The sequence below is a fragment of the Leucopleurus acutus genome (genome assembly GCF_964270905.1).
Source record: "Leucopleurus acutus genome assembly, chromosome: 19".
NCBI lineage: Eukaryota > Metazoa > Chordata > Mammalia > Artiodactyla > Delphinidae > Leucopleurus > Leucopleurus acutus.
In genome coordinates this window covers 59,636,854-59,658,914 of record NC_139161.1, presented here as the reverse complement: position 1 = coordinate 59,658,914, position 22,061 = coordinate 59,636,854, and the positions used below count along the sequence as shown (strand labels likewise).

Here is a 22,061-nt window from a genome sequence, read left to right as displayed (position 1 = left end):
TTTTTTTGTTTAGATAGTGACTCAGGCTCCCAACTTGAGAAATACGTGTTTATCCCATACTGAGAATTCCCGTGTACGTTTGTGTCTAACTCCTGACTTTTTTACTGTGCTTCGTTGACCTGTTTACGAACTGTGTGTCTGTCCCCGCAGCGTTTTAATTATTCTAACCTCATGTTTTACCATCTCCAGAGACCCCTGTACTCCTCTTCTGGTTTAGAATTTTCCTGGCTGTTCTCGTTTGTTTCTGTTTTTCATAGGAACTCATATAAAAAGCTTATTTAGCCCAAAATGCACTCCTGTGGGTGTTTTGCAGACAGACGCACAGGAGGTTGCCTCGGTGGTGAGCGCCCGGGAGATCCAGGCCGTGGCCGAGCTGCTGCAGGTCTCCCCCGAGGGCCTGCAGAAGGCCATCACCTTCAAAGTGACCGTGAGTCCCTGGGTGCGGGGTATGCTATCGAAGCCTCCTGCCAGCCCTGGACGGAGCTGCTTTGTGCCCCGTCCTGTGTGGGCCCCCTGCCCCTCTCCCCCACCTCCCCAGCCTGTCCATCTTCTGCGTCTAGCCCAGAGGTGGGTAACCTCAGACCCCAAAGGCATTTGGCACCAGTCTCCGGGCCTCTGCCTGGAGTGCTGTGCCCTTTTTCACGCCTACTGGTCCTCAAGCCCAGCACAGGTACCCTCTGCTCCAGGGAGCCGTCCCTGACCTCCGGCTGGGCCAGTATCTGCCACACCCCTGCCCTCCCCCCTCCCCAGGCTGATGTCACCATTGTGTCTGCTTCTGCCTCTGTCTCCCCCTCAGACCGGCAGCCCTCGTCCCACCAGCAAGCCAGGCAGAAGGGGGGACGAGGGTGCCTGTCCTGCCCCTGGCTGACTTCGTGCCTGGGACACCATCTCCCCGGCTCCCCTCCCCACGCCCCCCACCCCCAGTCCTCTGGGGGCTTTCCGGAGGTGGTGGCCAACCCGCTGTCACTCAGGGGCTGCATCCCCCGCAGGAGACAATGCGAGAGAAGATCTTCACCCCCCTGACCGTGGAGAGCGCCGTGGATGCCAGGTGAGGCCACACCTCCCGCCTGAGCCCCAGGTGCCCCGCCCCCTCACTGTGCCTGCCACCTCCCCCCAAACACCATCTCTGCTCCAGGGATGCCATCGCCAAGGTCCTGTACGCGCTGCTTTTTAGCTGGCTCATCGCCAGGGTCAACGCGCTGGTATCCCCGCAGCAGGACGCGCTGTCCATCGCCATCCTGGACATCTATGGCTTCGAGGTGGGACCCCGGGGGCGCTCTCTCACCATCATCTGTTCAGGGCCCTCTCCTATGATTATCTCCCTCCGCTCGCCCACAAGCACTCCCTGGGGCCTCCGGGCGCCAGGCCCTGTGGGCAGCACCAGGGACCCCAGAAAGAACCAGACCTGGGCCCCGACCTCGGGGCGCTTCCAGGAGGGACTGGGTGGGATGAGGACGAACACTGACGAACACATGTGGTCAGAGCTGTAACAGAGGCAGCCTGGCGCTGGGGGAGCCTGGAGCAGAACCCTAGCTGGGCGGGCATCAGGTAAGGTTTCCTGGAGGTGGAGGAGACGTCCTGAGCTCATTCCTTACAAACCAGCCAAGGCATTTGAGGTGGAGGGAACAGCCTATGTGGAGGCTCAGAGGTGTGGGCCGTGGTGTCCGGGGAGGTGGAAGTCATCTGGGCGGTTAGGGTGGGGGGCATGGAGAGAGACAGGCAAGATCAGAATAACAGAAGTGGCAGCTGCGGCTCCCGTGGCCCCTGTTGTGTGCCAGCTGACGTTCTAAGCGCTTTGCGTATCAGTTCACTTAATCCTTACAACCACCCCGTGAGGTGGGCACTGTCGTTATCCCCATTTTACAGGTGGGGACACTCAGGCATGGGGGGCTTAGAAAGTGGCAGAGCCAGGATTGGCACGTAGGCAGAAGGTTCCAGAGCCTGGGGCTTCAGACACTGCATGTGCCACCTTGCATGGGACCGTCAGGTTCTCACCCGTGCGCAGTCGGAGCCACCGAGGGTTCTGGGCAGGGGGTCTGTGGGCGGGGCTCCAGTTTGCTGAAACGGCGGAAGGCAGGGATGAGTCCGCACGGCGGGGGCTGGGGGGGGGGGCGGGGGGCAGGCCCTGGGCGGGACGGACGGGCTGCTGGCCACGGAGGGGCCGGGCCCAGCCTCACCACACGCCCGGCAGGACCTGAGCTTCAACAGCTTCGAGCAGCTCTGCATCAACTATGCAAACGAGAGCCTCCAGTACCTCTTCAACAAGATTGTCTTCCAGGAGGAGCAGGTGAGAGTCCTCCGTCACGCTCTGTCCCGTCCCCGCTGGCCGCTGGGCTTCCTTGGAGGCAGATGGGTTGTGCTGGGAACCAGCACACGCGAAAGCCTGTGTTGTGGAGGGGCAGGTGCGGGGGTGCTGAGCGCAGAGAAGAGCCCCTTGGGGGTCCTCCTCACCCTTGGCAGGGCTGTTCCAGGCCGGGGGAGGAGCAGGGCCCGGAGGAGGTTGTTCGTGTGGCCCCGCTGGGGAGTGAGCTCCCTGGGCTGGGAGGCGTGCACGCAGAGGTGCCCTGGCCAGGCCCCTGGATGGCGTCCGCCTGGGGGACGGGCTGGGAGGGGCCCGGGGCTCGGAGGCAGAGGCCCGCCGCCTGCAGGAGGAGTACATCCGCGAGCAGATGGACTGGCAGGAGATCACCTTCGCCGACAATCAGCCCTGCATCAGCCTCATCTCGCTGAAGCCCTATGGCATCCTGCGCATCCTCGACGACCAGTGCTGCTTCCCCCAGGTGAGCTTGTTCAGGACGCTGGACGTCCCTGAGCCTCGTGTCCTGCATTCCTCTCTGCTCTGGCGTGGGGTCGGAAGCTCAGGACTCCCAACCTGCCATTCAAACCTGGGGTGACTGAGGCTGGATGGGGGCTCGGGACAAGGGGCTGCACCAGCCTGGGAAGTCATAGAAGGCTTCCAGGAGGAGGTGACCTTGTGCTTGGGCCTCAGATTCCGATTGGAAAACACAGGGGTGGGATGGGTGCTCTGGGCAGTGGGACTAGAGCGTGCAGAGACAGCTGAGCTGGATGGGGGGCAGCTGGGAGCACACCCGTCTTCAGGGTCCACTTAGGCCACCCCAGCCCGAGCAGTGGGCAGCCGGGGGCAGAGGGGACTTGTTCCCCCTCCCCGGTGCTCGCTGGGGATCAGTCAGGGCTGGAGAATTTGCCACTAGGTGAGAAATGGGATGCCGGGCCCCTGTCCACCCACTGACCGCTGCCTGCCCCCAGGCCACAGACCACACGTTTCTGCAGAAGTGCCACTACCACCACGGCGCCAACCCGCTCTACTCCAGACCCAAGATGCCGCTGCCTGAGTTCACCATCAAGCACTACGCGGGCAGAGTCACCTACCAGGTGAGACCCAGACCCGTGGCCTCCAGCGCCCTTCCCCGCCACTGGAGACACTGGCACCTGTTCCCGTTTCGGCCCTGCTGATCCTCAGCTGTGTGACCTTGGCCAAGTCACTTTACCTCTCTGAGCCTCAGCGTCCTTCTCTGGAAAGTGGGGATGATAATAGTGCCCGTCTCACGGGGCAAGTGAGAGAAGTCCAGGGCCAGGGTGGGTGTGATGAGAAGGAGCCCCCAGCAGCGGTCACTGTCACCACTGTCACCTCTGCTCATTCCTGCCCTGGAGCCGTCTCAGGCCAGGATTTTGAGCCTCTGTCCCCGCTGGGCCTCGTTTTCCTCATCCGTAGAATGGGCACAGGGCAGTGTCCTCACTGAGGATGGGGCCAAGACGTGGACTGGTCACGTGAAGCTGTGGCTATTGCCCGTGCCCTGGGGGTGGAGAGGCTAGTGGGGCAGGAGGGGAGGGGACCAGAGCAGGGGGAGGGGCCCGTCCCTCCTAGGATAGACAGGGAGGCCGAGGCCTGGAGGGGCAGGGCCAGGGTCACCTGGGGCTGTGAGCCCCTGACCCACCGTCAGGAGGAGGGGGGAGGAGGGGAGAAGGCAGGCTGACGCACCCCGGGGCTGCGTGGGGTGGGAGTGGGGTCCAGCCCGAGCTGCCCCGCCCCTCCCCCTTTCCAGGTGCACAAGTTCCTGGACAAGAACCATGACCAGGTGCGCCAGGATGTGCTGGACCTGTTTGTGCGGAGCCGGACACGGGTGAGCGGGCCTCACCTCGCCACCCCAGCCTCCCGCAGCCAGAGCACTCAGCCCACCGTTAGGCCCCTCTCCCAGCCCGGTCCTGCCTCTGGCTCACCCCACCCCGTCCCTCCCTGAGCGGTTCTTCCATCCCCACACCTTCTCGGCCTCCACTTTCCCCTCTGTCGAACGGGCACCCTCCCCCTGAGGACATTGCCAGAGTTCACGGCCAGGTCGGTAACAGGCCACCTCGGGGCCAGGCACGGAGTCAGTGCCCGTGTGTTCCCCAGCCACGGGCGGGCCCCTTGGAAGGTGCTGAGCACCCTCGCTTGAGAGGTATGCCAGCTGGGAGGACACGGCCTCACAGAGAGGACAGGGGGCCAGCGGGTCACTTTTCTGACCCCTCTGCCTTTTGTTCTTTCCCTGTCTCTCTCTCTCCCTCTCTCTCTCTCTCTCTCTCTCTCTCTCTCTCTCTCTCTCTCTCTCTCTCTCGTTTCTGCCTCTGGGTCTCTCCCCATCCCTGTCTCCCGTCTCCCGCGCCTTGACTGCTGACTGGCCCAGGTGGTGGCACACCTCTTCTCCAGCCATGCCCCGCAGGCTGCCCCTCAGCGCCTGGGCAAGAGCAGCTCCGTCACCCGGCTCTACAAGGCGCACACGGTGGCCGCTAAGTTCCAGCAGTCGCTCCTGGATCTGGTGGAAAAGATGGAGAGGTGGGCGTGGGAGGGGCGCGGCACCCAGCCTCACCTCTGACCCACCCTGTGACCCTCAGGGGTAAGCACCCTCCTTCTCTGGGGCCTCACACTGCCCTCCTCCCGCCCCTGCCCAGGTGTAACCCCTTGTTCGTCAGGTGCCTGAAGCCCAACCACAAGAAGGTATGTGATGGTTGAGGTCCCTGGGGGAGCCAAGTCCTCTCCCCATGCTGTGTGACCTTGGGTGAGTGGCTTTGCCTCTCTGGCCCTCCATCTGTTGGGCCGATGTGCAGGCTCCCTATCTGAGCCTTCCCCCAGGAGCCAGGCCTCTTTGAGCCAGATGTGGTGATGGCCCAGCTACGCTATTCGGGGGTGCTGGAGACTGTGCGGATCCGCAAGGAGGGCTTTCCGGTGCGGCTGCCCTTCCAGGCGTTCATCGACAGGTACCTCGGTCAGGGTGGTTCTGAGCTCCAGAGACCCCTTCCCAGCCCACCGTGGCCCTAGGATTACGCAACCCAGGATGAATAGGGCTTGCCACGCAGTGTTGCTCAGATTATGCAGTACACGAGACCAGCACGTGCCAGCTGTTATGTGGAACATGTATTTACTGTTTTGTATTTTTTCATAGCTTTATTCTGTGTGTGTGGATTCTAAAGAGTAGTAATTTTAATAGTTATTTTGACAAGTTTCCAGCAGATGGCGGTAAATCACCTTATTCTACTGAAAGAATTTATTACAGTTTTAGGGCTGCTCAGGATTTTTTTTTTTAATTTTCATAATTTCTGAGTTTACTTTTTTTTTTTTTTTTTTTTTGAGGTACGCGGGCCTCTCACTGTTGTGGCCTTTCCCGCTGCGGAGCACAGGCTCCGGACGCGCAGGCTCAGCGGCCATGGCTCACGGGCCCAGCCGCTCCGCAGCATGTGGGATCCTCCCGGACCGGGGCACGAACCCGTGTCCCCTGCATCGGCAGGCGGACTCCCAACCACTGAGCCACAAGGGAAGCCCTGAGCTTACTTTTAAGGCCTCTTTTATTCTATTTAATTTTACTTATTTATTTATTTATTTATCTTTGGCTGTGTTGGGTCTTCATTGCTGCGCGTGGGCTTTCTCTAGTTACGGTGAGCGGGGCTACCCTTCGTTGCAGAGCATGGACTTCTCATTGTGGTGCGGAGCACGGGCTTTAGGCGCGCGGGCTTCAGTAGTTGTGGCGCATGGACTTAGTTGCTCCGCGGCACGTGGGATCTTCCCGGACCAGGGATCGAACCCATGTCCCCTGTATTGGCAGGTGGATTCTTAACCACTGCGCCACCTCAGCAGAGTCTTGAGGACAGAAAGCCCTTTTCTGGTTAGAAGACACAATGAGTAGAGGCACTGCTGGGACTCGGGCTTCCGGGAGACGGGGGCTGACCGGGTGGGTCCCATAGACCCACGCTGGGTTTGGGCCCTGCAGGTACCGCTGTCTAGTGTCCCTCCAGCGCAACCTGCCAGCCACTGGGGACATGTGTGTGTCCGTGCTGAGCCGCCTGTGCACGGTCACGCCAAACATGTACCGCGTCGGCGTCAGCAAGGTGAGTCCTACCGGCACTCAGCCCCTGGGTGCCCCACGGCTGGAGCCTGTGGGCTCAGAAGCACTCAGGCTGCAGGCTACTGTCCCAGAGGCCATCCAGTCGAGCTGGCAAATGGATGCTTATCCTGCCTCCGGACTTTTCCCGGCTGTCCCCACTGCCTAATTCACCATCCCGCCTTCCCCCGCCTCTCCAGACCCAGCACATCCTTCAGCCTACTCCAGGGCTGCCTTGTCTGTCTGCCTCCATGGACTTCTGGGGAGGGAGGGGCCTCCAGGCAGTCACATGGCCTTCCCCTGCCTCAGTCCTTGCCTCCTGCCCTCAGCTGTTCCTGAAGGAGCACCTGCACCAGCTGCTGGAGGGCATGCGGGAGCACGTCCTGAACCGGGCAGCCCTCACGCTGCAGCGCTGCCTCCGCGGCTTCTTCATTCAGCGGCGTTTCCGCTCCCTGCGCCGCAAGATCATCTTGCTCCAGAGCCGGGCCCGTGGCTACCTGGCCAGGTGTGGCCCAGAGAGGGCAGGACTCCCTGGAGTCCAACGGCCAGGCTCTGGGAAGGCCGAGCCTGAACTTGGGTAGTGAGCTCCCTGTTCCTGGAGGCATGCAAGCTGAGAGTAGGGCCTCTGCAGGAACGGTGATCAGACTCTCTGTTTCTCTGCTTTTGGATGTCCTTCCCTCCCACCCCCTGGTCCTTGTGACTGGTGGGTGGGAATCCCTCCAGCCAAGAGGGCCCCCCCCTCCCCGGCATGTCCCATATCCTGGGACTACAACCTGATTGGAGGTACGTGGTCCAGACGGTTTAATCCAGGTCCTGCCACTCAGGTTGTCGTGTGACCTTGGCCAGGTCACTGCCCCTTTCCGAGATTGTTTCCCTTTGTGCAGAGGGCCCCGGAGTGAAGTGTGGGCACTGATAGCCAAGCAAGGCGGGTGTGGGCATCTCTGCCCCTTGGTCACTCATGACCCCTGCCCCGAAACCCCCCTACCCAGACCCTTCTTTCCTCTGCCCCCCCAGGCAGCGGTATCAGCAGATGAGGAGGCGTCTGGTGAAGTTCCGGGCCCTGGTGCACACGTGTACAAGCCACCAGCGTCACCTCAAGGTGCTGCAGGCCTGCCCCTCGCCCTCCTCCCAGGAGCCAGGCCTGCCCCGTTGGGCTCCGGGGGTGGGGGTGGGGCAGCAGGAACGGGGAGGAAGCACTTGGCCCCCAGGCGGAGACTTGGCCGGGGCGGGCTTGGGTTCAAATCCCCACTGGGCCCTCTGTAGCCGCGATCTCCCCACCCACCCCTTGGGGATGTGCAGGGAGTTGAAAGAGAGGCTGCATGGGAAGGGTGTGGCTAGTGCGGGGCTCGCAGCAGGGGCCCCAGTAACCGGGCCTGATTAGAATTTGGCGACCTGAGCAGCACCGGCTCTGGTGGTGCTCTCGCCTTCGTGCCAGTCTCAGCTTATTGTTGTATAACCCACTGCCAGACAGACAGACATGACCCCAAAGCCCCGAGGAGCTGCGCCTCTACTGGAGGTTCTGTGGGCGCCGGGGAGGGGCCCTGTCACACGTCTCTCCGGTACTTCCCAGAAATCCTGTGCGTCTCTCCCTCCCAAAGTGTCACTCTGTGCCCTCTGCCTGTGTCTCCCTCGCTGTCTTTTCCCACACCCCGTTTCTCTGGCCGCGCCTCTGCCCCCCGTCTGTGAGGTGGGCCTGGGGCCATCGCCTCTGCCCGCCGCTGCCCACCCTGACCATCTGCTCTCCTGCAGCCGAGGGCGGAGTGGAGGCTCTGGGTGGCGGAGGTGCGGCTACGGGGGCAGGAGGTGGGTGCGGGGTCCGGGTGGCCGCAGGGGACAGGAAAGGAGGCCGGCGGGGGGGGGGAGCAGCAGGCCTGTTTCCTCACCCTGTGCCGTCCCCCCAGGAGCTGAGCAAGCGACAGGTGGTGGCTGTGGGGCACCTGGAGGTCCCGGGGGAGCTGGCTGGGCTCTTGCGAGCGGTGGCAGGTACATCGGCGCCAGGCGGTGTGGTGGGAGCGGGTGCGCGAGGGGACTGGGCCCCTCATGGCCTCCTCTGTCCACAGGCCTCAGGCCGGGCCAGATGCCCCGGGTGGCCCCCGTGCGGACTCCCCGGCTTCAGGCTGAGCCCCGGGTCACGCTGCCCCTGGATATCAACAACTACCCCATGGCCAAGTTTGTCCGGTGCCACTTCAAGGTAAGGGCTGGCAGGGGCCCAGTTAGAACTGGCACTGTCCTCAGCCTGGGGCTGGCTCCTGGCCACCCGCGGTGGGATCAGGGATGAGCCTTTCAGTGGCTGGGTCTGTGTCATGAGGAGGCCGGGGTCTCCAGGGGCGCTGGAGAGCGGTGGAGGGCCCTCGGGGGCTCGGGAGGTGGCTGTTTGGAAACATTTCAGAAATGTAGCGAGCAGTGGATCCATAGCGCGTCGTCCCTGCTCCTCATTTCCTGCCCCGAGGGGGCCTCGTGGGGGCTCTGTCACCGAGATGCTGGTGTCTGCCCCTCTGCAAGCCGGTTACCCGTCTGCACACTGGGGACCTGCGTTTCCCAGGCTGGTGTGCCCCAGACGCGTCCGTCTGTCCCAGCTCTGTGCCCACGTGCCTGCCCTGTGCCCCCAGGAACCTGCCTTCGGGATGCTGGCAGCGCCCCTGCGGACGCCCCTCACACGGCTGCCGGCGGAGCATCATGCAGAGGCCGTGGGCATCTTCAAGCTGGTACGGGTCTGCCTAGACCACCTTCGAATTCATAGCCACTGTCCCCGAGGCCAGACGGCGAGGCCCCTCGCCCCGCCCTCCTGGACCCTCTACTAGCCCAAGCCATGAGCCTGGGAGGGATGTGGTCGGATATGCATGTTAGAAAGTACCTTCTGGGGCGTGGAACGTGCAGGAGGTGAGGGGCCTCCTGGAGGCCGGGGGTGCGGGGAGGGGCTGGGGCTATGGAAGGTTCGTGAGCAGGAGAATCTTGATTTTTCCCAAAGGCTGGGTCACCTGGCCCAGGGTATGGCTATTACACTGTAACATGGGGGACTTTCATATGGGCAGGGGGACATGGGAAGGACACGAGAGGGATGTGGGGTGGGGGTGGGGACCTGGCGGGAACAGCCCTCCGAGAAGCCCAGGAGAGTCTGTTTGTGGCCAGATCCTGCGTTTCATGGGCGACCCCCAGCTGCACGGAGCCCAGGACCACGTCTTCGGGAACTACATCGTGCAGAAAGGGCTGGCGGTGCCCGAGCTGCGGGATGAGATCCTGGCGCAGCTGGCCAACCAGGTGTGGCGGAACCCCAGTGCCCACAACGCTGAGCGGGGCTGGCTCCTGCTGGCCGCCTGCCTCAGCGGCTTTGCGCCTTCCCCGCGCCTCGACAAGTACCTGCTCAAGTGAGTGGAGCTGGGGGGCCCGGGGCGGACGCCAGGTCAGGCTGGGCCAGGAGGGAGGCTCGGTCCTTGGAAGCTCAGGCTTGGGGGCTGGCCCGGGGCTTCACTGCAGAGGGCAGAAGTTGGGTGAGGCGGGATACAGGGCTTCTGGAACTCGGAGGTAGCCAGCCCAGGGTGCGGGGAATTTGGAAGAGAGGCGCTGACCTCTCACATCTTGGGGGGCGGGGTGTAGCGGTATGGTTAGGAGTATAGACTGCGACAGTCTGTGTTCAAATCCCAGCTCAGCCGCGTATGACCTGTGTGACCTTGGGCAAGTTACTTAATCTCTCTGAGCCTGTTTCCTCTCCTATAAAACGGGGCTGATAAGAGTACCTCCGTAGTAGGCTGTGTGAGGATTAAATGTGCAAACACGTGTGAAGTGCTTAGAACAGACCCAGGCTCACGGTAAGTGTAGCCTGCTGCGTGCGTGGAGCCGTTGTCAGCATCCTGGTCTTGATGAGATGATGGTGATGTTGCTGTCACTGTGCTGGGTGATATGAATGATCTGCAAGGGAAGGAGCTCAAGCAGGCCCTGGGCAGCATCGTAGTTCTGACACTTAGTTGCTGTGTGACCGGGGCCAAGTCACTGCCCGTCTCTGAGCCTCTTTCCTCATCTGGAAATTGGGGATGGTAACAGGACCCACCTCACAGGGTAACTGTGAACTACAGAGCGTGCAGAGCTCCCCAGAGCCGTGTGCAGTAGGGGCAGCTCCCTTGGCCCGCCCTGGGAATCTGTGCCGGGGGCAGGGCCACTACCTGCCTGCTGGGCTTCCCGTGGGCACGGCTCTAGCTTCCCTCTGGCAGCCGCTGTCTGCCTGCTCCTCTGGTGCTCCTGGCCAGGCTGCCAGCGGTGGGGAGGGGGCAGGGAGCCCGGCACAAGGAGTGCCCGCCACTGCCAGGGATCAGGCTGGTTGGTCCTGGGTCAGGTTGAACCCTCACGGCCGTCTCTGTGAACTTGGAAGCAGGCTCAGAGAGGGCGGATGACCGCCCGGGGTGGCCTGGTGAGGGAACAGAGGGAGTGCCCAGAGGCCAGGTCTTTGCCCACACCCCCTGCAGCCCCTACCCTGGCAGTGACATTTTGCTCCAACAAGCTTAGGTGGGCCAACCTGGAACCGCTTTGGCCGTCCTTGGACCCCTGGCCTGGACGCTTTCCGCTTAGCCCAGGAACTCCGGGCTGCCCGAGATCATTTGTAGACCACTCTCAGAGCTCTGGGCCGGCCTGGGCCCCCTGACTAGCCTCGGGGCCTTCCCCCACTGCCGGCCAGCCTCAGGTCCCTCCTCACCCTCGCGCCAACTCCTACCCATCAGGTTTGTGTCTGACTATGGGCGGAATGGCTTCCAGGCTGTCTGTCAACATCGCCTCATGCAGGCCATGGGCCAGGCTCAACAGCAGGGCTCTGGCGCTGCCCGCACCTTCCCTCTGACCCAGCTCGAGTGGAAAGCAACCCAGGAGAAGGCCGGAATGGCGCTGGACGTGGGCTGCTTCAACGGTGAGCTGCCCTCTCCCTGCCCCACGGAGGGGCAGCCGGAGTCAGCAGACGCCAGTAGCCTGGGCTTAGGAGGCGCTGGGGAGGGGCCTGCGGGATGTAGCCCTGGAGAGAGGTCAGTGTGTGTGGGCACATGGCGGCTGGACCTGGAAGCGGGGAGGGGAGCCAGGGCCGTGAGATGCAAATTCAGGGTCCAGGACGAGAGTACGGGAGCCGCAGGACTGGCCCGCAGACGCTCCGGGCTGAGCCCTGCACCCGCTGCCGCCCAGGTGACCAGTTCTCCTGCCCGGTGCACTCCTGGAGTACGGGGGAAGAGGTGGCTGGAGACATTCTGAGGCACAGGTGGGCTCCTGGAATGCCCCACCCAGTGCACCCCTGTGCACCTCGGAAGGAGGAAGGGAGGGACGAGAGGCCAGGCCCCCAGCCCCGGAGGGTCCACTCCGGCCATGAGTGGTGTCTGGCTCCCATCCCAGGGTCTCCCCCGGTGGTACCTCTCGGTCTGTCCCTTACTCCCAGCCCTTCGCGTGCTGTCTCCAGGGGGCTGACCGACGGCTGGCGGGGCTGGACGGTGGCTAGGAAGAAGGGGGTCCAGTGGGCAGAGCTGGCCGGCCACGACTACGTGTTGGACCTGGTGTCGGACCTCGAGCTACTCAGGGAGTTCCCGCGACAGAAAGCCTACTTCATCGTGGGTGCAGAGGGGCCCACGGCTGGCAGGGGAGGTCCCAGGTAGAGATGGTCTCTCCTAGCACAAGGCTCCCCCTCCTGGATGCTGGCGGTGGGGGACTGCATTCTGAACTTGAGCTTCTAGGTCCTCACTGAGGTGGGGCTCGCCAAAGGGCCCTGCCTTTAAAGGGAGAGAGTCAGCCAGTTCCGGGGCACAGGAGAGAACGGGGGTTCTGGGAGGGCTCTGGGTCTCTGGGGGGTCAGCTGCTCTGTGTTCTCCATCCCCACAGGGTGTTTGGAAACAGCTGGGACTCGGACGAGGACGCGCCCGCTAGGCCCCAGCCCCTGGGGCACGTGCCCGTCGTGGCCAACTCCGATGGGTACTGCAGCCACAATGAGGACGGTACAAATGGGGAGATTGAGGCCCAGAGAGGGACAGCGACCCACCAAGGTCGACCAGCAGTGGCCGCTGTCTCTGGTGGTGGGGGGGAGCCTGGGAGCCGGGAGTGGTCATCAGCAGGAGAAAAGGACTTGACTTTTGTGTCCCCCAACCCCGCCAGACTCGGACAGCCTTGGGGAGCCCGCTGTGGCCCACAAAGGACTGGACTGCTACCTGGATAGCCTCTTCGACCCCGTGCTGTCCTACGGGGATGCGGTAGGGATGCAGCAGGGCATTTGCAGACCCCAGCACGGCGTGTGCACACAGGAGCCGCTCTCAGCCAGGGTCTGGGGTGGCGTGTCCTCTCTGGAGCTCTGCTGGGGGTCAAGCAAAGGATGAGGGTGTCCTTACAGCTAGAGGTGCTCGGAAGGACCCGCAGCTGGGGGTCCCGGACACACTGGGAGCGGGCCCCCGGGCACCCTTGCTCACCCTGGGAACTCCCAGAGCCCCTCCAAGGCACAACGTGAAGCCCTGAGCAGGGCGCAGCCCCTTTGAGCCTCAGTTTGCTCCCCTGTGGAAGGGGTGGGTTGGGGCTCGCAAGGTTGCCGGAGGCCTGACCGGGGTGCCGTGTGGGCAGAGGGCGGGCACGCAGCAGATGCTGGCCGGTGGGAGGCCCCGGGACACAGGCGGTGGCGGTGTCAGGCGCCTGTGGCCTTGGAAGCTGGGGAGCGCGGCGCTGGGGCAGCCACTGGAGCCGCCTGCCCCCGCCCCCAGGACCTGGAGAAGCCAACAGCCATTGCCCACCGCATGAAAGGGGGAGGCCAGCCTGGCGGAGATGGCGGTAGCGGCAGCAAAGGCGGCCCCCGGAGACCTCCAGAGCCAAGGCCAAAGCTAAGTCAGTGGCTGCCCCCGGTCGGTGCCAGGGTCGGGCAGGGTGGAGCCCCTCGGTTCTCAGGGCTGCTCTGGCCCTAGAACAGAGGCAGCCTCGGCCGTGGGGAGAGGTTGAGCCGGCGGAGGAGGGGCAGGCACGGTAGGGAATCCCCCCCATCTCCCAAGCCTCTGGATCCACGTCCCCTGACACGGCCCCCCTGCAGTTCCAGGCCTGGACGCCTCCACGTTGGCCCTGCAGCAGGCCTTCATCCGCAAGCAGGCTGTGCTGCTGGTGAGTGCCGGGCTTGGGGGCTGCGGGGGGCGGAGCCTGGGCCTGCCCACTCACCACCGCTACTCTCCCCAGGCCCGGGAGATGACCCTGCAGGCCATGGCGCTCCAGCAGCAGCCCCTGAGTCCCAGCCCAAGGCCATCGCCCCCGGAGGTGAGTCTGGTTCCCCAGGTGAGTGCTGTGGTGCCCTGGGGCATCGCTGCGCCTCTCTGAGCCAGGAGCCCCCTCAACCCCTCTTGGGCAGACGTGGGGTCCCTGAGAGCAGACTGATGTGTCCCGGGAAGTCCACCCCACACCCTGCTCTCCACAGAAACCCATAGCGCCAGAGGCCCGGCCGAAGTTCGTAGGCACCGGACTCCCGGCCAAGCCCGTGCTCTTGCGCTGCGCTCCAAAGCCTGTGGCTCCCGCTCCTCTGGTCAAGGCCCCAAGGCCCCCCACCAAGCCCGTGGCCGTCCCCATTCTAGCTCAGGACCGGGCGCCTCCAGAATCCAGTGAGTGTCCTCCCCCGGCCGGGGGGCCTCCCACTTCCCGGGGCGGGGCTGGGAGGGCACTCTCACCTGTGCCCCCGTGCCCCTGCCGCAGCTTCGCCCAGCCTAGAGCTGGTCCGGTCCTCGACCCTCAACTCGGAGCACTTCCCGCAGCCCACGCAGCAGATCAAGGACATCGTCAGGCAACACCAGCAGCCGCCCCGGGGAGGCCGGCCCGAAGCCTTCAGGTCAGCCTGGCCTCCCCAGCCCTCCAGCCATCCGGACGGCGGCCTCCCCACGGGCCTGCGCAGCCACCACCCATGTGCCCATCTGCTGGGTTCGCAGCCCCCCCGCCCAGCAACTTTTAGGGAGTGAGTGTGTTCACACAGGTGGTCCAGATGAGCCACCCGGGCAGAGGGAGGCCAGGACCGCTCTCTAGGGTGTGCTGTGTGTCCCCACACCCGTCTCTGGTCCTCTCTGGGTTCTCGTTCATAGTGATGGGGGTGGAGGAAAAAGTTCCCTATTGTAGAGTTATGTGGCTGGGAAGAGGAGACTCAGTGTCCCACCCACCAGGAAGGACGGCGGGAGGGTGTTCGTGAAGCGGCCGGACCCCCACGAGGAGGCCCTGATGATCCTGAGGGCGCAGATGAGCCATGCAGTGGCAGCACCTGGCACCCAGGTGAGGGGCAGGGTCTGGCTGGGCCCAGGTGGAACAAAGGACAAAGTGGGGCCTCTGGGGGAGCCTCAGAAACCAGCTGGCCCCTATAAGCTGTGGCCTTGCTGCTCCCCCCTGAGCGCTGTCTTTGGGGCAGGGACAGGTCCCCAGAGAGGCCGTAGCCCTGGTGAAGCCAGTGACCAGCACACCAAGGCCATCCGTGGGGCCCACTCCAGGTGAGGGCCAGGAGGGAGGGAGGGAGGGGCCCGAGGGCAGGTGTCCAAGTGTGAACACAGGTGAGACTTGGTCTGCGTGACGGTGGCACGTGTGTGCGTGTCCCTGGGCCCGTGTGGACCCCACCGTGTGGACGTTTGTGTAATTGCATCAACACTTAACACTGATTTCAGTCCCAGCCCACTCTGACTTCACTAAATCCTCACTAAGACCCTTCAACACAGTACCATTTGTGCCTCTAGATGTTACAGGTGGGGAGACAGGCCCAGAGAGGTTAAGTGACTTGCCCACGATCACACAGCTCAACAGTATCAGATCAGGGATAGAAACCCAGGCCTCCTGGCTGGAGCCCTAACCTCTGCATCTCCTGCCTCATGGCAGCCACAGCCCTCTTAACAGAGATCAGTCGGTTCACGTCACGCCTGTCAACAGCGCTCCAGTGGCTCCTGGGATAAACTCCAGACTCCTCACTGTGGCCCACGTGACGCAGCATGACCTGCCCACCTTCCCAATCCCATCTCCTCCCGCTCCCCCCTCAGACACTCTGTTCCTCACTGTTTCTGGCACACACCGAGCTCACTCCTGCCTCAGGGCCTTTGTCCTTGCTGTTCCCTCTGCCTAGAATGCTCTTCCTGGAAGATCTTTGCGTGCTCAGCACCTCCTCAACATTCAGGTCTCAAGTATCACCTCCTCAGAGAGGTCTGCCCGACCGCCCAGACCGAACGCCCCTCACAGACCAGCCCCCAGACTTTCCTAAGTCACTGGTTTAATTTCCACCCCAGCTCCCGGCACTGAGAGCTCTGTCCTTCCGAACTGTCTGTTCCGCCCACACCTGCCGGGGCCTGGCCTCCAGGCAGCGGCCTGTCTCTCCTGCTCCCAGGCCCCCGGCCCCTGGCTGGGCCTGCGGGCGCCGGGTCTCCATGTGCGGGGAGGAGGGCTGGGCTGTGTGAGTGTGCACGTGTGCCCGCGTGATCAGGTGTGTGTACGCCACGGGCCAGGAGGCCTCTCTGCCCCAGCCCGCTTCCACCCCTGCAGTGCTGGCCTCACGGTCCCTGGAGCCGGCCGAGGACCCCGTGCAGACGCGGCTGCACCGCCTCCTCAGCCCCGATTTCTACGGCTACCAGCATGCCCCCTGGAAGATCTTCCTGCGCAAAGAGGTGTTGGAGCCCGGCTGGGGCTGGATGGGGGCAGAGGGGCCCGAGGCGGGCGGGAGACCGGGTCAGAGCAGGGCTGGTGCAGAGCGAGTGGGGCTGCAGCGGGGGAGGGGCCTCCAGAAGGTCCTCACGGAAACCCTGCCCCCACAGGTGTTCTACCCCAAGGACAGCTACAGCCACCCTGTGCAGCTGGACCTGCTGTTCCGCCAGGTGAGGGCCTCTCCTCCCTAAATGCCCCGTGTACTCAGCAGGGCAGGGGGTGCGTAGCCTAGCCGTCTGCAAATCCTCCTCCTTGGATTTGGGGTCCTCGACCACAGTGAGGCGGGGAAGCTGTTCTGCCGAGGTCCCCAATGTAGACAGGGTCGAAGAGCCCACAGTCCCACCTAACCAGACTCACAGCAGGTCTGAGCTGCACGGGGCCTGGGGTCCAACCCAAGCCCCACCATACAGATGAGGAAACTAGGGCTTGGGGAGGGTGGAGGTGAGGAGAAGGGAGGGCATCCTCGGGAGTGGGATCTGATTTACACAGATGACCCCACTGTTGCGTAAAGGCACCCCTGCCACATTCCCAGTCGTCCTAAAACGGTCCAGCATGGGCTCCCGGTTGGGGGAGTCCCACGGGCCGCCGGTGTCACACTCATCCCACAGATCCTGCACGACACGTTCTCCGAGGCCTGCCTGCGCATCTCTGCGGAGGAGAGGCTCCAGATGAAAGCCCTGTTTGGTACCGTGGGGGCCAGGGGGAGGGAAGGAGGTCGACGGGGCAGCCAGCTAGACACCCCACCCCCGCCAACCCTCCCCGCTCTGCTCTTGGCCTCTCCCACGGCCCGGCCGCAGGTCTGGGTTGGGCTCTGCCTGACCGGCTGTGGCCTTGGCTGTCCCTGTCTGTCTGTGGACATCAGTTTCCCAGTATGGACACTGGGAACACAACAGACTGACACCTCCTTGCTGAGGGTCAGCCTCCCCCCATGCCACGTGGGTCAGTCCCGACCCGACCTGTGTCCCTTAGCCCAGAACCAGCTGGACACGCAAAGGCCCTTGGTGACGGAGAGTGTGAAGCGGGCCGTGGTCAGCATTGCACGCGACAGCTGGGAGGTCTATTTCTCCCGCCTCTTCCCTGCCACGGTGCGAGCCCCCTGCCTGCCCCCTGCCCACCCAGGGGCTCCAGGGATGAGGCCGGAAGAGCCTCACGTGCCACTCGTCCCCACCCCAGGGCAGCGTGGGCACCGGCGTGCAGATCCTAGCTGTGTCCCACACGGGCATCAAACTCCTGCGCATGGTCAAGGGCAGCCACGAGGCCGGTGGGCCGCTTCGGGTCCTGCGCACGTACAGGTGACTGGCGGATGGGCGGGAATGGGGCCGGCCGGACGCTGGACGTGGGCCGGCACCAGCGCTTCCTCACCGGCTGGCTTCACGGCCGTTAACTGAGTACAGTTGGCCCTCCATGTCTGCAGGCTCCACATCCACAGATTTCGACCAACCGCGGATGGAAAATATTCAGGAAAAAAATTTCAGAAAGTTCCCAAAAAGCAAAGCTTGAATTTGCCACTCACCAGCAGCTATTCACATAACGTCTACATTGCTTTTATGACTATCTACACAGCATTTACATTGAATTAGGTGTTAGGAGTAATCTGAAAACAAAAAAAATAATCTGGAGGTGGTTTAAAGTATACGGGATGTGCATAGGTTATATGCAAGTATCAGGCCATTTTATAGGAGGGACTTGAACATCCGTGGGCTTTGGTGCCCTCGAAGGGCCCTGGACCCAGTCCCCCTGGGATACCGAGGGGCGACTGTACCTACGATATGCACGGCTCTGTGCCAAAGCCCTTCAGTCAGGGAAACAGGCTCATAGAGAGGTGTTGCTGGTCTCGGGTCCCACAGCCAAGAAGTGGGGAGCTGGGAGCCACGACCCCATCCCCATCTCCGGCCACGCTGCAGCCTGGCCCTCACAGAGCTCGCCGTGCAGCGGGGGCGACCGTGTGAACAGCCAGATGCAGACGCAGCTCGGAAGGGAAAGGGGGCTTCGGCGGCGTGAGACCTTCCTGAGTCCTCGGACTCCTCCCTCCTAGCAGCCCACTTGTCCTTTATACCAGAGCCCGGCGGGGCGGGGGGCGGGGAGCCTCGCTCACCGGTTAGGTGCAGGCTCCTTGCTTCAGGAGCTGGAGAGTTTGCTCAAGGACTGAAAGAGATAGACTTGTGTGGGCAAAATCTGGGAGGTTGGCTCACGAGGCAAAAAAATAAAAGGCACAACTTGGGGAGGGCTGGAAGGTTGTGGGTTCACAGGGTGTGGGCAACACAATAGAGCTGCGGACAGCAGGGGAGGGGAGGCCGGCAGGCGCAGAAGGAGCAGGACGGTGGGTGGAGGGCATCCCTCTAGCTGCAGGGTCCTGCCCTCATGCCACCTTCCCATCCTCCAGCTTTGCAGATATCCTGTTTGTGACCATCCCCTCCCAGAACATGCTGGAGTTCAACTTGGCCAGCGAGAAGGTCATTCTCTTCTCAGCCCGAGCTCACCAGGTCAAGACCCTGGTGGACGACTTCATCCTGGAGCTGAAGAAGGTCAGGGCCCTCCTACAGATGCCCCCAGCAGGGCTGAGGGCCCAGAACGGGGCTCATGCCTGGGAAGCATGGATGCGTGTGTGCGGCAGCAACTGTGTCCATAGGCTCTTGCACGGGCTGTGCCTTCCAGCCGGGATGCCCGTTCCCCTCCGCCCGCTCCTTCAAAGTCCTTTACTAATGCCTCTGGGCTCCATGGCAGCTGCAGTGCTCATCCTCCTGCAAGGACTGCATTGCTCGCCGCTGCCCACTGTGGCGGGAGCATCCGCCCCCATGCTCCCTCCAGACCAGGCAGCCCCCAGGCCCGGCACCTGGCCTCAGTGGGGAGGCTTCGGGAGGGGTGGAGGGGGTGAGGCCTGGGCCAGTGCTCTGACGTCCTGTGTGAGGGGCAGGGGAGTGGCCCCTGGCCTCCGGGAGAAGGGGGATGGGACTGCAGCCCTCACCCAGCCCCTGGCTGACCCAGGACTCGGACTACGTGGTCGCTGTGAGGAACTTCCTGCCTGAGGACCCAGCGCTGCTGGCCTTCCACAAGGGTGACATCATCCACCTGCAGCCCCTGGAGCCACCTCGGATGGGTCAGCGCCACGGGGGGGGGGGGGGGGTGGGCACGGCGGGGGAGGCGGGGGCGGGGGCGGGGGAGGGCGCTTCCCAGCGGGTGCTGACACAGGTCCGGCCCTCAGGCTACAGTGCTGGCTGTGTGGTCGGCAAGAAGGTCGTGTACCTGGAGGAGCTGCGGCGTCGAGGTCCTGACTTCGGTAGGTACCCCGGGACCCCCGTTCAGCTGCCACAGCTGCCAGACCTAGACACCCCAAACAGCGGAGGCACGATTCTGGGTTCCGGGGTCCCAGAGGGTCTGGCCTGGCTGCAGCTCCTAAGGCGGCCATGCAGCCCAGGCCTCTGCCCACATATCTGGCTAAAGGGTCTCCGTGGACATTAGCGTTTCCACGTGTGTGGCCCGAGGGTCCACAAGCGCTGCGTTGTGCTCTCTGCAGCTCCCGCTGAGGGAATGCCTTCCCTTCCCAGAGCTGTGTCTTCCTCTGTGAATGGCCCCGTGACACACCTCCCGCACAAGCTCTGTATCCCTGGGCCCCCCTGCTCCCCAGATGACACCCTCCCGCTGCTCAGAGCCCTTCCCGCCCCCTAGGTTGGCGATTTGGGACCATCCATGGGCGTGTGGGCCGCTTCCCTTCCGAGCTGGTGCAGCCTGCAGCTGCCCCCGACTTTCTGCAGCTGCCCGCAGAGCCGGGCCGGGGCCGCGCTGCCGCCGTGGCCGCTGCCGTGGCCTCCACTGCCGCGGCCCGGGAGGTGGGCCGCAGGAGGGAGGTGAGAGCTGCCCGGGGCTGGGCCGAAGGGCGGACACAGCAAGGGGGTCCGCCTGACTGTGGAGGGGGAGGGGAGGGGCTCAGCCAAGAGCAGGCCACCCTGGGGCCCGGCAGCCTGCTTGAGCCAGCAGTGAGCCAGCCAGACGTAGAACCTATTGGGATGTGACCAGAGATGGCTGGAGGCGTGGCCAGTGGGGTCGGGTGGGCGGGGGTCAGCGGAAGGGTTGTGACCAGGCCAACGGGGCAGGGCCAGCCTGGGCCGGCCAGCAGGCGAAGTCCACCTGGGCCGGGGCGGGGCCAGGTGAGGGGGGCAGGTCCAGTCCTGTGGCACAGAGCTTGCCAGGGTGGAGAGAGAAAGCTATGAGGGGTAAGGGTCAGCCGGACCAGGCCACTGGGGAGGCAGTGGGCCCACATGAGAGGGTCTGGGCACAGTCAGCCGGGGGTGGCACTGGGCCCGCTCTGACTGGGCGGGGTGCGGCGGCTGGCCCTCTTGCAGGGTCCCCCAGTCAGGGCTGGCTCCGCGGACCGCGGGGAGGACGGCCTGGCTCTCCCACCGTACACAATGCTCGAGTTTGCCCAGAAGTATTTCCGAGACCCTCAGAGGAGACCCCAGTGAGTGGTGGCCCCACGCCGCATCCCCACCCTGGGGAGGGTCTCTCTGGGGCTTCTTGCAGCTGCCCAAGCGGGAGGCCCCAGTTCTGGGGGGGGATGAGAAACCCTGAGGTGTGAGGCCCGCCTGCAGCCTCCACTTCGGGAGCCTTGCTGCCCGGTGGGCTGACACTGAGTCAAGCACACTCCAGGTGGGAAGGGGGTGCAGCCAAAGCTTGGAGACAAGACTGGTCAGTAGGGTCCGCTTCCTGTTGCAGGGACGGCCTCAGGCCGAAATCCAAGGAGGGTCGGGAATCCAGAACCTTGGAGGACATGCTTTGCTTCACCAAGGTGTCTAGCCCCAGGCCCCCTCCCAGGCCTGTGGGCCAAACAGCCTTGTCCCCAATGGGACCCAAGCACTCAGCACCCCGAGGGCCCGCGTTCCTCCCAGGGGCAGTGTCTTCCCTAGTGGCGTCCCGGCTGCCTTTTGGTGGTGTGGACCCTCCTGTTGTAAGAGGAGGCACCACGTGGCCCTCCCCTCCTCCCCGTCCTGACCCAGTCCTCCCATCACAGACCCCGCCCCCATGACAGCCCTTCCCATCAAGACCCCGCCCCCTCCCGACCCCGCCCCTCCCATCAAGACCCTGGCCCCTGGTCACCCAGCCCCTCTCCCCACAGACCCCGCCCCCTCCTGATTCAGCCCCTCCCATCACAGACCCCGCCCCCATGACTCAGCCCCTTCCTCCTGGTGACCCAGCCCCTCTCCCCACAGACCCCGCTCCAGGACTCCCTCATTGAGCTCAGCGACAGCAGCCTCAACAAGATGGCCACAGACATGTTTCTAGGTGTGGGGGTGGGACTGCGGCCAGGGCTCTGGGCCAGGTGGGACCCCGCACTGTGACCCCTGCTCACCACCACCCCTTCCCTCAACTCAGATGTGGGGCCCCTGCAGAGAGGAGGAGCCTCCCCCTCCTCCTCTGGCCACAGCCTCCCGGGGAGGCGTCCAACCCCAGGGTCCCCAAGGGGGGCAGGCAGCTGGGGGTCTGGTGGCCCGAGTGGGACAGGTGTTTCCTCCAGCTGTGATGCGGTTCATGGGGGACGCCTCGCTGAAGGGTCAGAGTGAACTGGACGTGCTTTGCACCCTCCTGAAGGTCAGTCCCGCTGACTGCTGGTGCTCCTTTGCCTGCCCCGTGGCTCAGTTTCCCCATTTATCAACAGAGTAGCAGGACTTTGGGGAGGGAAGCTCTCCTGTGGGGAGGGGTCTGGGGAAGGGGCACCAGGCCCATCTCCAAGTGCCCACCCTGTTCCTGTGTGCTGGGCGTGTGACCTGTGACCTGGCCCGCCCTCCTACAGCTGTGCAGGGACCATGAGGTCTTGCGGGACGAGTGTTACTGCCAAGTTGTGAAGCAGATCACTGACAACACCAGCACCAAGCAGTGAGTGTCTTCCCCTCCCCCAGCGCATCCATGCTCCAGGAGGGGCCAGGTCAGCCTCCGGAGTCTCTCCCCCTGTCTCTCCCTCACTTCATAGACAGAGCGTGCTTGGTCTGGGACAAGCCCTTTCTTGTCTCTGAGCTTCAGTTTCCTTATCTGGAAAATGTGGTGATAATGTGTGAGTCC

The 22,061-nt window shown here is 63.7% G+C and overlaps 1 protein-coding gene across 1 annotated transcript in view; it reads left to right on the top strand.

The window, feature by feature from the left end:
* MYO15A (myosin XVA) overlaps positions 1 to 22,061 on the top strand; it is a gene marked incomplete at its 5' end in the record, with an annotated part of 50,233 nt that overhangs the window by 13,800 nt on the left and 14,372 nt on the right. Inside the window, 43 exons of the mRNA XM_082861641.1 lie at positions 314 to 427; positions 990 to 1,048; positions 1,136 to 1,259; positions 2,192 to 2,287; positions 2,649 to 2,780; positions 3,268 to 3,393; positions 4,065 to 4,142; positions 4,683 to 4,831; positions 4,948 to 4,993; positions 5,129 to 5,253; positions 6,261 to 6,378; positions 6,701 to 6,876; positions 7,386 to 7,470; positions 8,273 to 8,354; positions 8,432 to 8,562; positions 8,981 to 9,076; positions 9,501 to 9,736; positions 11,081 to 11,262; positions 11,529 to 11,601; positions 11,797 to 11,985; positions 12,213 to 12,373; positions 12,483 to 12,577; positions 13,076 to 13,196; positions 13,396 to 13,463; positions 13,536 to 13,613; positions 13,771 to 13,951; positions 14,043 to 14,175; positions 14,501 to 14,606; positions 14,746 to 14,818; positions 15,852 to 15,973; positions 16,121 to 16,180; positions 16,619 to 16,694; positions 16,980 to 17,095; positions 17,184 to 17,302; positions 18,394 to 18,535; positions 18,996 to 19,107; positions 19,213 to 19,287; positions 19,677 to 19,855; positions 20,351 to 20,466; positions 20,721 to 20,793; positions 21,215 to 21,287; positions 21,520 to 21,593; positions 21,796 to 21,878. Coding sequence (XP_082717767.1) covers positions 314 to 427; positions 990 to 1,048; positions 1,136 to 1,259; positions 2,192 to 2,287; positions 2,649 to 2,780; positions 3,268 to 3,393; positions 4,065 to 4,142; positions 4,683 to 4,831; positions 4,948 to 4,993; positions 5,129 to 5,253; positions 6,261 to 6,378; positions 6,701 to 6,876; positions 7,386 to 7,470; positions 8,273 to 8,354; positions 8,432 to 8,562; positions 8,981 to 9,076; positions 9,501 to 9,736; positions 11,081 to 11,262; positions 11,529 to 11,601; positions 11,797 to 11,985; positions 12,213 to 12,373; positions 12,483 to 12,577; positions 13,076 to 13,196; positions 13,396 to 13,463; positions 13,536 to 13,613; positions 13,771 to 13,951; positions 14,043 to 14,175; positions 14,501 to 14,606; positions 14,746 to 14,818; positions 15,852 to 15,973; positions 16,121 to 16,180; positions 16,619 to 16,694; positions 16,980 to 17,095; positions 17,184 to 17,302; positions 18,394 to 18,535; positions 18,996 to 19,107; positions 19,213 to 19,287; positions 19,677 to 19,855; positions 20,351 to 20,466; positions 20,721 to 20,793; positions 21,215 to 21,287; positions 21,520 to 21,593; positions 21,796 to 21,878 — 4,853 coding nt within the window. The remainder of the gene's footprint in view (positions 1 to 313; positions 428 to 989; positions 1,049 to 1,135; positions 1,260 to 2,191; positions 2,288 to 2,648; positions 2,781 to 3,267; positions 3,394 to 4,064; positions 4,143 to 4,682; positions 4,832 to 4,947; positions 4,994 to 5,128; positions 5,254 to 6,260; positions 6,379 to 6,700; positions 6,877 to 7,385; positions 7,471 to 8,272; positions 8,355 to 8,431; positions 8,563 to 8,980; positions 9,077 to 9,500; positions 9,737 to 11,080; positions 11,263 to 11,528; positions 11,602 to 11,796; positions 11,986 to 12,212; positions 12,374 to 12,482; positions 12,578 to 13,075; positions 13,197 to 13,395; positions 13,464 to 13,535; positions 13,614 to 13,770; positions 13,952 to 14,042; positions 14,176 to 14,500; positions 14,607 to 14,745; positions 14,819 to 15,851; positions 15,974 to 16,120; positions 16,181 to 16,618; positions 16,695 to 16,979; positions 17,096 to 17,183; positions 17,303 to 18,393; positions 18,536 to 18,995; positions 19,108 to 19,212; positions 19,288 to 19,676; positions 19,856 to 20,350; positions 20,467 to 20,720; positions 20,794 to 21,214; positions 21,288 to 21,519; positions 21,594 to 21,795; positions 21,879 to 22,061) is intronic.